Source organism: Melanostigma gelatinosum (genome assembly GCF_949748355.1).
Source record: "Melanostigma gelatinosum genome assembly, chromosome: 11".
NCBI lineage: Eukaryota > Metazoa > Chordata > Actinopteri > Perciformes > Zoarcidae > Melanostigma > Melanostigma gelatinosum.
The window spans coordinates 19,890,630-19,908,235 of NC_136644.1; the positions used below are offsets into that span (position 1 = coordinate 19,890,630).

Here is a 17,606-nt window from a genome sequence, read left to right on the forward strand (position 1 = left end):
GTACCAATATGCAGAGAGCACACTTCGACAGATGCCATCAGAGAACAAGCATATGAATTACCAGGCAGCCTGCCATCTTTGAGTTCACACAGAATGGCATTAATACCTGATTACGATCCAAACAACAACACAACAACAACATGAAAGCCAAAGCTACTGGGAGCAGGTAAAGGTTTCATCATTTATATATTAATGGATTTACTAACAAAGACCCTACTACCCCGTCAAAAGTTAAAATGTCATAGAAGCTACCAACAATCCAGGGACTTTGGAAAAATAGGAAGGGGGGGGGGTATTAGATGCCATCAGCAAATCACGTTCCAATAAATTAAATATTCGCCACTACTGACCATAACTAATTTAGAAGCCATGATAAATTCATGTCTACAATTAAAGAAAACGTGATCGCTTTCATTTTAAATGGCTGTAAATGTTAGCATCACCCAATTAAGTCACATTTGACTGTAGGAAAAGTACCTGCAAGTGAACCATAAACACTGAACCTATACGTTCTGGGAGGAAGTATGAAATTCAAAGTTTTCATTTTTTTTTTTTTTTTATGAAATTGTTACATTTTACATGTCTTTAATGCAGGACATATTTATCATGTATTAATTATTTGTACTTTACAAAATATTATATATAAATAATAATAATATATCACTTTTTTAACTCAACTTGAAGTATAATGGCAAAGTAATAAAATGATTTATACTGGTTCATGTAATTATGGTTGTATGGTTTATGCTAGGCCTATATTATTTCTGCAAGCCCTGCATTACAATATAAAGTGTAGTTGCATGATCCAAAATGATTTTTAAAAAACTGTCCTCACCAGTTATGAACGACAGCCTTGATGGTTTGTTCAAAAGCCGTGATCATTCCCTGACCTCGAGTTGCCTTTATGTGGCACCCAAAACAAATCTGACCATAGCAGGTAAGACACTTGTGATACAAGTCATTTTTGTAATGGTCATAATGCATTTTGCAATGCACAAACAATGTAATCAGAAAATGCTCCTATGTTAATTATATTTCTGTAAACTATGTAATTGGGAGCCTCAGTATGTGACAAGTTGGGTTGAGAATGTGTTGAAATGTCCATAAACTGTTCCATATTGTGGTAGTGGAATATTGTGTTAAAGGTGATTATAAATGTATCCGTTTAGAATTGTTCACTTTTAAAAAAAAGTACAAATTTTAGGTTGACTTTATTGAAGTTTGTTTCGATGTAAAGCAAAGCCCACAAAATATACTCATTGTCAACGGATCACATTACGGATTTACATTAACTGATTTGTTATTTTAATGTACTAAGTGGAAAATTGGCCGTTTTTTAACTAATACAGAATTATCCCAGGCACGACCGACAGCATATGATTTTGTTTAATTGAGTGGTTTTCCCCCTTTAAGCAGTTGCTGTGTCAGCTCTTTGTCAGTGGAAAAGACGGATTGTGGTGTCGGTGATAGCCCTCTTCCTGCTCTCAGCGCACATCATGATAAATGGTCCATTTTGGAATCCATAATGGACACTGATGTAGGTGCACTCTTCTCTCTTGACATTGCACTGCCTTCTTCTCTCTTTCAGACATTCAGTCATCTCACAGAGCGCTGTCTGTCCTCCGTCTCTGTTGTTTGTTTTGTTTTCGCATGCAAGGAAAACCAATTTATTGGCATTTCTAGGTTTTTCTAATTTTGTAATTTAGATGTATGGTGATTGAAGAGGAAGCTCATCTAGACTTAACCACTTTTCCCCCAAGCTTTAAAATAGCACCAAGTGATTATCCACATTTTACAGCTCCTATAAAGCTTCATTACAACTCTGCATGGGAAGTTCACATTTAGCAAGAGTAAGAAAGTGTGATGTGGTCCGACCACACACACAGCGGTTAGTCTGTAAAAGTAAAGGCTTCCCGTCTGTTTCCCCTGCTCTCAACTGAGGGAAACAAACCGTAACATCACAACATGGACACTGACTTCCCCGTGATTTCCTTCCTCCCCATCTAATCTCTGCTGCTGCCTCTCGTGTGAGGAAACAGTTGCACGTAATGTATACAAGACATCATGGGAGTCAGAGAGGGATTGAAAGAGAAGGTAGGAAGGATTTAAGGAAAGGGGCAGATTGGAGGGGCGTTGGGCTCCCAGATGCCCTCGCCCCTATGTGTGTGTGTGTGTGTGTGTGTCTGTGTGTGTGTGTGTAGGTGTGTGTGTAGTGTGTGTATGTGTGCTGCTGTGCCTTGGAGATGACTGTCAGCAGGCGGTGCCTCTGAGAGAGAGGAGAAAGGGGAGCGGGGGGGGGCCAGTCTGTTACCAAAGGGAGGTGGAGATTTACTATCCCACCCAGTCAAAGTGTCTCACACACAAACACATGCAGAGATACACATAACCTCTCTCTCACACACACACACACACACACACACACACACACACACACACACACACACACACACACCCACACACACACACAGACGTACTGCAAACTCTCCACAGGAAACTCTGAGCCATAATGCGAAGGCACCTCAGAGCAGACGGGTGCATTGCTCAAACCAAGTGGGATACGGTGCGGCTTTGATAGTGCGTTAATTACTCATGTGATGTGATACAGACGTCTGGGGGCTTCAGCCGAAAGTTTGCCTGACGGTTTTCAAGGGGGCCAGGCAGACATTTTCGAAGCGGTAGGTGAAAACCAAATGTATTTATTATTTATGGATAGATCAGTTTGCGTGCTGTCACAGATCCCAGCAGTGTCATGCTGATGCTAAACTGTGATGCTACTTGAAGGGATGGCTGCTAAATTGTTCTTTGTGTACTTGGTGACAGCTGGGACTTTGAACAGGAAGAACTCGGGGCTATAAGAGTTGCTTGTGCTGGTGATATGATGAAAAGGGCTTCACTATCAATCTGACAGTTGGAAACTTTATCTGCTCTTTACCAGGAGTTTCGTGGAGTGAATTACTCTGATTTTGTCCAGAAAGTTTGTAGTTTTTCATGTGTGGACTCAGTAAAGGTGCAGTATTGACCCAAAAGGGGAATCCAAATCATAACTACAGTTTGTATTTTGTTTTGTAGATTTGGATCGTCATCTGATTTTTGTTTTAACCTTTCATCCTTGCATTGACCAACATTGACGTGAAATCAGCCCCGCAGGACTTCTTTCAAGTAAAAAAAAAAGAAGCTCTTTGATTTGTAACCACATGTTTAAACCCTTCCAAATTAGAAACAGAGGGAGAATGCAAAACACACGCATGAGGCTCACTGTGAAAACAGCAGAAGAAGCTTCACTGCGCAGCTACAACATCATTGACACAAAGCTATAACCAACGACTCCCTCTTCCAGGGACGACTGAGAACAAACAAGATGCCCAATGCGCTCTGCTGATGCCTCATCCTGAACTATGGGACTCTAACTAGCCCTGGCATCTCCCATCTGTCGCCCCGTGGCAAAACCTTTTTGTTTAACTTCCTCACAGCTTCTGAAAGGACAGTAATGCTGTTTAACTTTCTTGTAACTGATATATGATATTCCACTTTAGGTTCGATTTTAACTGCTGGCCAAATATGATGAAGTTGCTGGCGAGTCATTTGTCAATAACCAATTCTTCTTCTTGTTATTTGTTTTTCTTTTCTCATTAGAGATACATTGGTACCGTCTTTCAATCAGTGAAATCAAAGCGCCGAATGTGTTCCATAATGGGCAACCCAGCTGTTCATATGTTGGTGCTAATGGCCTGTATGGCAGCCAGAGGAATGTGCCAGATAAACAGAGCTGAAGCAGAGGAGGCCTCTCTCCCAGACTCTCTCGTCCACTCCACCCTCCCGTCTCCGGGTTTCTACAGCACCGCCGGTCCCAGCACAGGGCCCGGCCTCCACCTGGGGGGCCCGGGGGCCGAGGCACAAGCTGTGGGATCTGGAAATAGCAGTGTTGTAAAGAGGCCGATAGGACCTCCGCCGTGCCTTGTGCCTACCTCGATTAGTGGCTATTTCAAGTACATCAACACCGTCATTTCCATTATAGTGTTTGTGGTCGGCCTGGTCGGCAACGCCACCCTGCTGAGGATTATATACCACAACAAGTGCATGAGGAACGGGCCAAACGCCCTCATTGCCAGTCTGGCACTGGGGGACCTCATGTACATAATCACGGATATACCCATCAATGTATACAAGGTACAACTTTCACTCCGTTGATGCATGTTTCATTAAAGTATTGACGTCATTTTGAAAGCCGAGCTTTGTTGTGTTGAGATGATGAAATGCAGCAACAATGGAGGTGATACGCAGAGATAAAGTGGAATATTATAGACGGGAATACGGGGAGGGGAAGTGGGAAGGGATGTAAGGGAGTGTGCAAATAGACGGGAAAGTGTAATCAGTCGGACGCCATTATCTTCTTCGTGTGGGCAGTTTAGTGATGAGAGGAGCAGGGATATGGCTGGCTTAAATAAACACTTGAATCAGGCTGTAGTCACACATGCCAGCGGCCTTATATTGACCTGGGACATTAGTCACTGACCCATATATAGAGGTTTTATTTTTTTTTAAAGAAAAAAGTACCCAGTGTTACTAAAGTGATGAATCATTTGAGGAGTTTTGGAGTCAGTTGCTCATTAAAAGCCTCATCTATTATGTTTTATACAAATAAAAGTGAGGTTTAAAAGTTTGACTAATGCTGTGTTTATGCGTCTTAGGTTGGCTTATTTTATTCCTGTATTTATTAAGCATTACTGATTTACTGATACTTTTACGGTCTCAGAAAATATTAAACGCTAACATTTCAATGTGTTCAAAATATCTGTCAATCTCTCTGAGAGCAACAGACATGTGGCAATTTGGGGTTTTGATTTTTGGTGACTCACAACACATTTATTCACTTTTGGACTACGGACTGTGCCTTTAGAATACGAAGCGTTTAATGATGATAAAATATGCTTCGGGCTCCTTTCCGAAGCAAAAGGGAGTCATCGGTCAACTTGATCTTTCCAATGTGTTGTGGGATGCAAGAGAGACAAGAGAAAAATGAGAAAGCCACCTGGTTAGAATTAACTCGGGACTTTGGGGTCAGAGCAACATGCTCCAAAAGGAAACACAAAACTTACCGGGGGAACGGTGTAAGCACAAAGAAAGCGCCACGTCTACAACGTTGAAACCATGCTGAAGCCCCTTGTTCACTTCCTCGGGGCTGTGACAGTGTTTCCAAAAATAATCAGCTACTTATACACTCAAAACAGTTTCCTCTCTGCTGCTCTTCTGTGAGAAACTTAAATGGCACAAGTAAACAATGACGACCAGGAAGCACCATGAAGTCCTTATTTTCCTTTTAGCTGTGGGAAACGTGTTTAACGCAGTTTACATCGTGCTGGAGAAAAAGTGCCAAGACCACTTTGATGGAAACAGAGGTCTCAATTCACATGGCCTTGACTTGTTTTCTCAAGGAAGTAATATCAAAAGAGGCTGTGGAAGTGGCTCTGAGGTACCGGTGACAACATAGTGAATTATTGTTAAAGTTTGACGACAAGTTTTGAGAGGCAGTATGTCTGCAGGAGATTTGAAAGTTTTGCGAAAGTCGTGCAGTGTTTTGTCAGCTGATGAGCTCCATATGGTCCTTGTCAGACTAAACTCAGTCTGACGTTAAGATGACGTTGAAAGGCCTTTGATGTGCCTCGATCTGCAGTGAAATTGCCTTAAATAGATATTAAGACTGCTTGCATGAGCCCAGTAACAAAAGTGAGAGAGAAAAGTCTACTCCCAAAAGACTTGTGAGGACAGATTACTTTATTGAAATCATTTACTTTGTTTGCACTGATACATAAGCTAAGCCAAACAGGGATTTGATGACAAGTGATATTAGTGTAAATGTTGAACAACACATGCTGTTACGCATGTGGTTCATTTCCTCTGAGAAAAGTGTTTATGTGGCAGTTATCGTATGTGCTTCTTCCCCCAGCTCCAGGCGTCAAGCTGGCCTTTTGCCGACAGTCCTGTTGGCCTGTGTCTGTGCAAGATGGTGCCCTTCCTGCAGAAAGCCTCTGTGGGCATCACCGTTCTCAACCTGTGTGCCCTCAGCGTGGACAGGTCAGCGCTTTCACACGCCACACTGCTTTGTTATGGCGCTTTGACAGCAAAAGGTTAAAGCAAAAGTCCTGCTCTGCGTAAACTTAAAAAGTGACCCAAAATACATTTTTTTGTATTTTGTGCATGTTGTTAAAGATGTGGTGTTTGTTTGAATATGAACGTTAAAGTGGGTTTTAGAGAAGCGTCCTTCTCCAAAACATATTGGACATCATTCTCATAAAGGTGGTTCAATTTGTGCTTTTATCACTCCATAGAGACATATGAAAAGGAGCAACTTTCCTCTAAAGTTAGATTCAGATATTTTCTTTCACAGCTGAAAAAGCAGATACTATTCAAACCATTGGGGGGGAAAAACTATCAATTTGGACAATGTCAATTCATCCATCTTTTACTCAGCTCAAGAGAGCATGCTTTGGATCAATTTGTCACACATTTGTTCTGTAAATATAACTTTGGTTATTAATGCGACGCAGAGACTTTTGATTTGATTCCAGTTCAATGAAACAAAGATTTGGTTGGCTGAGATGATGATCACATTCGGGAAAGGTCAATACTGACTGAGCATTCTCACTGGGAAGTTATTTATCTCTCTGCTCTTCTATTAGTTTCCTCTGCGTTGAAAACTTGCGTGATGAGCTCTTCTATGAGATGCGCTTTACTCCTTTAATGGAATTATTAGAGTCATTTATTATGTACGCAACATTAAGTATATGATATTTGCACTGTAAACTCGATTTTTAATGCTTATATCAAAAGCATTATCTTGATGGCAAGTATACAGACTTTTTTTTTTAATACCTTAATAGAAATTCCCTAATGAATAAATGATGATCATGAAGTGCTGAAGCTCAGTGTCATCTCACTTTGTGCACTAGACACAACTTCAGAGATAAGAGGCTTGCCTGCCTGCTATGAATAGGCTCCAAAGTTCAACCAGGAAGACATATTTCATGACCTCTATTATGAGGAAAAGACTGCAGTGCTTTAGAGTTGTGTTCAAGAGCAGATGCTCATCATTTGTTTCCAGGAAACGTGTTGCATATTATGTGTGTTTGTGTGTAACAAGTACTTGAGTAAGAGGAAGAGAAAAAGGTAGCTACATTACCACTTAGTGAAATATAAATGCCGCCATGTTGTTCAACAGAGAAATTCAAATGTGTCATGAAAAATATATTGTTTTTGCCATAAAATCTTGATGCAGGATTTTACTAAAACATTTCGACAAGTGGTTTCCATTAATGAAACAAACAAGCACACAAGTATTCAGTTCGTGGGAAACACAAGCCGGCAGACAGACCTCTCTGCCAACATGGGCCGGTCTGTTTGGAAGCTTCACCAAAAAATATAAATATTAGATATTCAAAATAAACAATTGATCATCTCGCCTCATTCATTCTTAACATTTTGATATTCTTTGCTGACTGAGCAGTTTGTTGTGCTTGGTGTGCTGCCATGCATGAGGAAAATGTTGTTGGCTTTGTCAGTCAGGAGAGAGAAAGTAAATGATGACTTTACTGGTTTCTATTTGATGATGGAGCGCAGACTGAAAGCCACCGAACTCCTGCGGCCCTGTTTCAATTAATATAAAGACATTACATACTTCTAGAATTTTAATTTGATTCTCAGGAGTGCTACATCATGACCATTCCTGCTGGAGTAAATCACTATCCCCTCATCATTTTGTACTTTAATCCCATCAATTGAATACGTCTCCTCCATCTGTTTAACCTCTGTGTCCGCCCTTCACAGGTACAGAGCCGTGGCATCCTGGAGCAGAGTCCAGGGAGTGGGCATCCCTCTGCTCACAGTCATCGAGATTACGTCTATTTGGTTGCTGTCGTTCTTCCTGGCCGTACCGGAGGCTATCGGTTTCGACATGCACACCTTCAACTACAGGAACCAAACTATACGCACCTGCTTGCTTAAACCCAAGTCCGGCTTCATGGTGGTACGCTATCATCCCTCTCTTATCATTTCTGGATAAGAAAATAGCTGCTTAGTGCTTTTGTGTCCCAGTGTTTTGTTTGTATTGAGGCCACGATGTGCTGTATAGTACATTGTGTCAAGGCCCTCGTAGGAAGGGTACCGTAGTTGAATTTTGCACTAAATAGATAAAACATTACTGGACAAATGAGATAGGAAACCCATCTGAATGCAAACTCCTCAAAGTGAAAGTGCAAGATCAGCTTAATCTTTCTATTGTCTTAAAGGCGTGTTGATTGTTTGGAATCAGTGAGTGTTTTTAATGGCACAATGATGTGTTATTCTGGTTATACGGGCATATATGTGTAGAGCAAGAATACAACAGTGAAATAAATCTACTACAACATTTCCTGCTTGAATAATTCAAAACACAGGACAATTATTATATCAACACACCACTCAATACTTAAGGAGTACTCCACCAAAATTACCTGCCAAGCCAGAATGAGAGTATCTGATACTAAAACTTTTTCGAGTGGAGTATCACTTTAAGGAATAAACTGTGTGTACTTTCTCTCTCCATGTGATTGTGGACCTTTTCACATCCTTGGAGCACGTAATTGATTGCAGGCCAAGTGCAATTACTGAGAGCTGAAATCTGGGGCCTCAAGCTAAGCCACATGTGCGGCCATCTATTCCATATGTACGAATTGGAGTAATCTCTTTCAGATATCAGCAATGCAACGCTGAGGTCTGAGGAAAAACTGGAAAAAAATAACAGGATTATTGAAGTAATGAAATATCACATTTTCTTTGGAAGAGTTTCCCACCAAATTTTATTTTGATGCACAAACTTTAAATTCTTGTTTTTGCCTTCCACAGAAATTGTGAAATATGGTTCAGTCAAGTTTGTAGAGTTGGGATATTGTGGGATTTTTTCGAAAGAGCATACTATCAACATTGTTTTACAACCACGGAGAGCCAGACGGGCCAGAAGTGGATCTTTTCAGACTTATTGCACTACATGCACATTTGTACTCACATGGACTGAAATGGCATGGCAGTGCAGGAGTGGTCTGGTGGTTCAGGTCTGGGTCAGGTTCAGTTACAAAACCACAGATTCTTATTACTGGGATTATACCTGCACATCATTTCAATAACTATCAACTTTAGTTCAAATTCAATCCAAAAATGGGCGACTACAAAAAATTAACAGAACATTGTGTGAGGTCCATTTAGATCATTGAAATCAGCATTATGAGTCAAAGCAGGGCCAGGAAAACGGTGGCTACAGGGTTTGTACGTCGCTACAGGGTCACACAGGTCATGCATTTATTTCAGTTTAAGTGTATTTTACTATTTATCGTGTGCTTTTTTTCCGGCAGTTCTATAGGGATGCAAAGGACTGGTGGCTGTTTGGCTTCTACTTTTGTGTACCACTGACCTGCACCGCTGTGTTCTACACTCTGATGACCTGCGAGATGCTCAACCGCAGGAATGGCAGCCTTCGGATAGCCCTCACTGAGCACCTCAAACAGGTCCGACAACACTTCTAATAACAAGCCTGTAACTCTAATAAACTGACTCACGATCGGGTGTTGATTTCACTAACAGCACGAGAACATTTGTAATGTGACTTTATCATCTGATTCAAGTTTTTTCAAGAGTAAAATTCCGTCGGCTCAGTCAGCAAGTGTTTATTCCTGTGGTTCTAAACTTGATGACACAAACTTTGCCATCTCCTCTCTAATGGTGGAATGACACCTGCTGTTTCTCTCTGCAGAGGAGGGAGGTGGCCAGAGCCGTTTTCTGCCTCGTCCTTATCTTTGCCCTCTGCTGGTTCCCACTGCACCTCAGCAGGATCCTTAAGAAGATGGTTTACTATCAGAATGATAAGAGGCGCTGTGAGCTGCTCAAGTGAGTCATTGGTGGAACAAACTCTCTTACACAAATGTTACTTGAAGGTCTAAAGGACACAGAGTATGCAAATGTACATAACGTGGCACTGTTCTGTGATTTTGAATGGTTTTCTTAATGTTTCTCACCCTTGGCCTTCCAAATGCACACTGAAAAACAGAAATGAGGCTTGTTCTGCCAGAAATATTTACCAGAAAAACCATCAAAAATATTTAAATTATCTTTTTGGTTCTCTATAAAACTAATTACAATCATGCTTTCTTCTTTTTTCCCTTATTCAGTTACCTGTTGGTCCTGGATCACGTCAGTGTCAACCTTGCAACAATCAACTCCTGCATAAACCCCATTATCCTCTACTTTGTCAGCAAGAAGTTTAAAAACTGCTTCAAGGTATTGTACACTCTCCGACAACAGATGGATATTCATGTCTGTAACACACACAAATGCTCACTTATCTCTCTCTCTCTCTCTCTCTCTCTCTCTCTCTCACACACACACACACACACACACACACACACACAAACACACACAAACACTTCAGATTTAGTCTGGCCAGTAAAGCAAACAGTGAACTCAGGTCTTTTGTCCATGACACAGAGGCTTATGATGGTGGTGACATTCCTTAAGCAACATGTAAAAGCAGACCGGTGATTTATGTATTCACTTTGGAGGGCTGAGGTCACACATTGCAAATGTCAAACGAACCTGGGCTGGAGACAAACCATGTCTCAAGTTTGCACGTTAAAGGAAGTGGGGGAGCAAACTAGAGAAAAGCTGCCGCCATAAGCCGGTTAGCTTAGCTTGGCATAAAGACTGGAAATAGGGGGACACATCTAGCTTTGAAGTCACTGCTCTGGATCAAAAAGTATATCGGCATAAAACAGTCACTTGATGGATTTACACTACTGCTTTTGTACAGATCAAACAAATGACTGAAATACAAGATATTAATTTAATGAATATGCCTACCTTTGGATCCAGCTAGTCTTGCTGTTTTACCCTGATCTCAGTCTTTATGCTAAGCTAAGCTAATGGTGTCCTGGTTCCAGCTTCACATTTAACAGAAACACATATGGTATCAATCTTCTCATCTGACCACCGACAAGAAAGGTAATGTTTGTATTTTATCATTTCTTGAACGATTCCTCTAAATTTTCTCTCTCTCTCTCTTCACATGTTCTTCAAGTCGTGTTTGTGCTGCTGGTGTTATTCTGACAACCAGCTGAGCAGCATCGGACCCATGAATGGTACCAGTATCCAGTGTAAAAGCCCCGAGCCCAACAACGTCCACACTGATCGCAGCATCAGGAAAGACAGCGACTGATCTCTCAACTCATCTCATCTCTATTTTCAAGCACTTCCATATATCCAGCAGCTTTTTTTTAAATACAACAAACACACACCCTAGAATATATACATCACAAAGTACTTTTTCAGACAATAAATGCACATCCTTTGGACCACTGAAGCAACAAATGAGCCTGTCAAGGATGGATTAGGAACTGGAGATGAAAGGAACTAACAATGGATTTGGCGCACAGTGCTCTGAAGTTGCCCAGAGCCCCTCAGGGGGCTAAACTTCCTACGACAAACTCCTTGTATTCCCACACCCATGGACAGTGACGCTGTAGCATGAGAGAAGATGGGGGAGAGCGGGATGAGGAGAATGAGGACTCTTAACAGGATGCAGCTGAACGGTGACCATAAATTACTCTCAATCAGTAGCAAAGCGTGGTATTCCTGTAAAGGGCAGCACTACTGGGAAGGATGCACCAAGCTACAGGAAGGAAAAAGCAGACTGCTCGCTGTCAGAGGGAATGACGGATACGAGTATGCGCTGTCCCCATGAGTTCGCTACTCATTGATGGTGGAAAACAGGAAAGCATGTTCCCGACTCAAACAAAAAAATCATTTCCCATTAAACATGCGAGTGGTTTCGCAGTGTGTCTTATTCACACTCATTATTCATTGAGCTGCTTTGTGGTATAATTAGAAGAACGTTTTGAAGTTCATTTGCTTCCCACTGCTTGACAAAAAAACATTTTCCGATTAATCATGTAAAGAGGAAAATGTCTCTTAACAGAAGGATGAATCCTTTCATTGGAGGGGGGGGGGGAAACAAACACTATTTCTGTTTAGTGTAACAATGATCACAGACATTAAAAAAACTGCTTCTTAATTAAAAAAGGAAGGATTTCAGCACAGAATCACATCTGGTGTCAGAATAAGCCAAAGTGCACTGGCACAAAGCACAGGGTTGTAGGTTTTAAAGTGAATAAGATATAACTCCATAGCACATTTCAAGCAAATTATGAATATGAGGTTATGCATTAAGACAGGTCTGATATCACCAGAGACCAAATGGACAGGAATTAGCTTTTCTATAAACACTGTGAATTTTACTAATATACTCAACAATACTTGTGACTTTTATCCTTGTATAACCAATGGAACATATATATGTTTAATGTCCACTTTTATAAAGTGTTATATTGCAGTAATAATATGTATTTTACTCAGACAACATTACCTGTGTAATGACATAGGCCAATGAGTTTTTAATGGTGGTGGTAAACGTTCCAAATATCAAAGGAATTGCTTGAGATTTTGGGAAAATACCCCCAAAAATTTGATTAGAAGAATGATATCACTAAATGTAAATATCTAGCTACCAGAGAGGATTAGCTTAGCCTAGCATAAATACTGGAGGAAAAGGAAACTGCCTTTAAGTGTTTAATCAACAATTTGTGTTTTGTTATTTTTCTGGTTAGCTACAGCCAGCAGCTAACTGTAGCTGGAGAAATCCTGGTATATTCAGCAGCTAACCAGCTGCTTACTGTAGTCAACCAGCAATAAACCTGAACAAAATATAACATGTTCATTATTGAGCTTTAAAGGTGCTGGCAGGCAGCTTTTGTTGCCTTCGGACGGAGCAAACCTAGCCATTTGTCTTCTGCTTCCAGTCTTTATGCTAAGCAGAGCTAACTGGCTGCTTGTTGCTGCTTTATATTTAACAAACAGATATGTGAGTGGTATCGATCTTCCCATCTCATGCTATGCACACACTTCAAACGACAAAAGCAACAAAACAGCAAAGGTTGACTAGCTACATTGATGAGTCATCATAGAAGTTTTGCTCAGTTGACGCAGTTATGTCGTCAAATTGCACTGAGAACTGGCTAACGGCCTTCTCTTAGATGGAACGAAACAGGGTGAAACAAAAACATTGTATTGGTTGACACTTCACTGCGTCATTGGAGCGCTGAAATAAGTTTCCACTTTCTCAACTTTGATTTGACGCATGTCACCCCAACGACTGACTGTTTGTAGCTTCTTATCACCGGCTTCGATTGAAAATGACTTGTAGCCCGTTGCTGTGTCGCTCGTATAGTGAACGCAGCATAACTCTCGCCAAGGAAGTGAAAAGGGGCATTTCACAATGCTACATGTTTTTATGTTGAAATCATATTCCACTACCACAAATTTTACTTCCTTATACTATTTGATATGTGAATACATGTAAACCTGTGTGTGTTTGTGAGTTAGCACGAGTGAGTGTGCTGTGTGTACAATTACTTGTACTTCTTTAGTTGGAGTGTTTTGCACACTTGTGTACATTAGAACAGGGAATATCTGTAGGCTACTTCTTTATTTTTTACCACTATCCATTGGAGCAATTCACAATAATCTTTAGAAAATGGAATTCATACAATGTTTGTTGTCATTGATGCTGCTGCTTAAACCAATAAATCAATTTCCATCTTCACTGTAAGAAACAAGGAGGTTTATTTCACCATCGTACTGGTTTCTCCAGGAAGTCGAGGGGGCCCCTTCTGTTTTTCATTTGCGTCTGTGAGAAAGAGGCGTCTGGGAGTGATTTGAAGCACACTGTGACCTGCTTGGCAACTCAGCCCTAAGGGTTGATAATGTCAGCGGAGAGGATGTGAACAGCTTGGACGGTGGGAATTTGATACATAAAACTCATTTCTCATCTGTGTTGCCAAAAGAGGGTTGAGGAAAGCAAAGTTTGACCATTACTTATCCGTGCTTTAGTCATGTTAGCTTTGATATGGCAGGAACATATATATATATATATATATATATATATATATATATATTAGCTTATAATCCATATTATAATGGTTGTAAACTAATGCAAATTTGTTAAAAACTGAATAGCAGTAATTAGAGTAGCACTTTGATTTCAACGAGTTTATTTAATAAAATGTTTTTCTTTGGTTTAAATACATTTAATGAGGCACTAGTTGTATCAAGACAGAGGATGTGGCAGTTTTGCTGTGGAAGGTGTCATTAACCCAGGATTACGCTCTCAAACCTCTCAAAAAGAGACAACCACCAGAGCCACAAAGTCCCATACACAAAGTTGAAAAACACCCAAGTCAAGCAGAACATTGTAGAAGCTCTGGCTTTATCGGACATTGGCCTTTTATTTGTTTTAGCGGTTTAGCGATAAGCCTGAGCAGGTCATAAACCTCATGAAAATCCTCCATATTCTTCATATGAAATCATCCCACAATCACCCCCAAAAAATACAGAATTGCTCAAAAAGTTGGTTGACATAGCGTTTGGTTAAATGAATCACAGAATAAAAAAAATAAATGTCAGGATGAAACATATTGGAACATATTCATGCTTTTCTGGGAATTGAGAGAGAAAGAAAACAGATGTTTTGAGAGAAAGTGAGGTGGTTTAAGTTCAGTGGGAACCTTGTTTTTTGACAGCAGTGAATTGAATAAAGCTCAAAAACAAATAATAAAGGATCACAAAGGTCTGACATCCCTCTCCATGCAAAGCTTATTCCGATTTGATTGTTGATACAGAAAATGTGTTTAAGACCATGAGTTCATGACAAAGACAAAGGAAAGCTGCTTTACAAGGCATTCTCTATTAGGAGATAAAAGACGGCATGATTTCAATTTTTCTTCTTTGTATTAATATTCATTCTTAAGATTTTACAATATGATATGGGTTTGAGGGAACTAATAATTAGGATGCAAGCAAACAAAATGCTTTTCTGGTTGTTTATTTTACTAAAACTAAACTTTTCCAGTATCTTTAAGCAATCAAGATTCTGATTCTTAGTATCTGAGGAAGTGAAATACGTATATATTGTGAGTTGATGAATTCCATTTAAAATCCAATATCAAGCACTCAGCCCTCATAAAGATAATGACCCCGTGCCCCAGCCCTGCAGGGGCCCCATAAGCTCCAGGTTTACTGTGTCTTAACTGGTCTGTGCTAAATTGATTGAAACTTTGTTTGGAAATATGAAACAATAAAGCATAGTATTACTCTTGGGGCCCTGTCTTAATGAGGGTTTAACAAAGTAAAGTAACTTTTCTGTTTTCCGGAGTATGCTAAATAATAAACTATATTCATTTCCAACTAGAAAAGGTGCAGTCAGTAGTAGTAGTAGTAGTAGTAGTAGTAGTAGTAGTAGTAGTTGCAGATCTCCACCAGGTGTGTCTACAACAACCACTGCTGTAATGTTTAATTGAATGAATACAACCCACAATTGGCAACCCTCTGTCTAAACACCAATGGCCTGTAAGGCGTTGTAAAACACACTTGAAACTCAAATACAAGCTGTGATTTATACAAGCAATCCGCACAAAGTGGCGATGTATGCAGCAGCGTGTGAACTGGGAATACCGTTAGTTACCGTTAGCTGTTAGCCAAACACACTGTCCAAAGCATGAACTGTTTTCCACCCACTGTGTCTCTGGGCTAACGGCCGAGCAGCTCCCTTTGGCCCTCCAAAACAAAAGCCATGAATGTCACTGAGTGAAATACTTTTGTCATGACCTGTCTTGTTATTGTTAATAAACCCCATGAAAAGACCAAAACCATATTGCCATATGTCACAAATATATACTTTCAAAAAGCTGAACAATAGCCTCTGAACATTCGTCAAACAGGAGTAAATTATGTACATGTTGGGGACTATTTTCAGGCCCTGATTTGGTATCCTGGTGGATATATAAAGCAATAAAAAGAGCTCAGAGCTACTGCCCTTGTTTTTAAATAAACACTGTTGTATGAGCGACGTTGACTTCATCCCACTTCACTTACGTTGTTGTTCAAGAACTGTTTAACTGAAGTGAACAGCCTCAGTGAGTCTGAACATTTCCTGACGCAAAGGCCTTTGGCAGACGTATTAAGATAAATAAGTAATTGTTGAACAATGGCAGTCTTGTGTATTCGTCTGACAAAGGAGGTGCACTTTGGATGATACATTACATCTCAGGAATCAGACAGTGTGTCTCCTCCTTTGTTGTGCATTGATTATTACTTTTCCTCAGACCTATCCATTCTGCTTATCCTTGCCTATGTGTGTTTCCTGCAAGGCGCATACTGAACGATCCACTTCACCCTACAGTTATGGCTATGATTCAGAGAGACATAGCGGACGCCACATCCGTTATGCTAAAATCTGTTTTGGATCTGATCAAACACAGCATATGTTTATCTACCCTGCCCTTACATGGCTGTACCCTGTATGGCACTTTGCATAGCAATCCCTCCAAGCTATCCACCGTGGCACTCGCTTGCACGGCTTGTGGCAAAGAACATTTCTAATTCATAAAAGCCAAAAGGATCAATTCAAAATTCATGAACAATCTGTCCTGCTACAACCAGTGATTTCTGTGACTGTGGGGCAGTGGAGACGTGGAGCAACAGAGATGAAAGTTCTGCCTCCCCTCATTTTACAGTTAGACGCACAGACACAAACACACTGAAGCATGTGCTCATACACGTGCGCACGAGAACAAAAGGCAACAAGGAGGTTCTGATGGATTTTTTTTTTTTAAGATTTTGTTCACGCAGGACTTAGATTACACAAAAATTTTAATATAAACCTTAAACAAAAACAGGGCAAATTGCTAATGGAGTTCTGCATTCATTAGATAGATAGAAGGACTAAACAATGGGTGATGGTTATTTTTGCTTCAACAGCCAGTTAATCCGACAGGTGATGTCATGATTGAGATGTTCCCCATTGTATGTAAAACATCATTAAATCTTCTTGTCATAACTGTATTAAATCTAACATACCGTTCATTTTTTAAATCTAAATATTGTGTGTAAAACAAATACCATGCTTTATTAAGATGTATCATGATTTCTAAAGATAAAAATAAATGTAACACATTTCAATTTTGTATTATTCTTGATTCTGGATACGGTACAAATCTTGTTGTCTGGCTCTAACAGGCCTCTCTCTCCGAAGACAGTGTGACATGTCAATAATAAAATGAAAGATCGCTGATTTCCATTTAGCTCCTTTGGTTTCAGGGTCTTGGTATTTTGCATGTTGACTCACTGTCACACTGTCATGACATTTTTATCGAAAAAAAAGACATTTTAATAGAAAAAAAGCCATTGTAAATGTTATTAGTAACACCTGTGCGTTCCCTTCTATAACAAGTCAAAATGGTTGCTGTGGAACAAAACTGGTTGTATTGCACAAACACATTGCAATATGTAGTTGTTAACATATTGTGTTTATCATATGTTTACTCGGGGAAAGTTTAATTACCAGATACTGAATAGGCATATTGACGTAAAAAAACAGGTGGTGCGAACAAAAGTGAATGGACAAGAGGGAAGAGAAACCTTTATTAAATTATTTTTTTAAAATCATCTCATGTATTTGTCTGATATCTTTAATT

General features: G+C 40.0%; 1 protein-coding gene across 1 annotated transcript; it reads left to right on the forward strand.

Moving 5' to 3' along the window:
• Positions 1-2,546: 2,546 nt before the first annotated feature.
• ednraa (endothelin receptor type Aa) lies at positions 2,547-13,678 on the forward strand. The gene is made up of 8 exons (XM_079279226.1): positions 2,547-2,675; positions 3,634-4,167; positions 5,945-6,072; positions 7,822-8,020; positions 9,381-9,533; positions 9,779-9,912; positions 10,194-10,302; positions 11,099-13,678. The coding sequence occupies exons 2-8, from the start codon at positions 3,679-3,681 to the stop codon at positions 11,234-11,236; spliced, it is 1,350 nt and encodes a 449-aa protein (XP_079135352.1). The 5' UTR covers positions 2,547-2,675; positions 3,634-3,678; the 3' UTR covers positions 11,237-13,678.
• Positions 13,679-17,606: the final 3,928 nt, after the last annotated feature.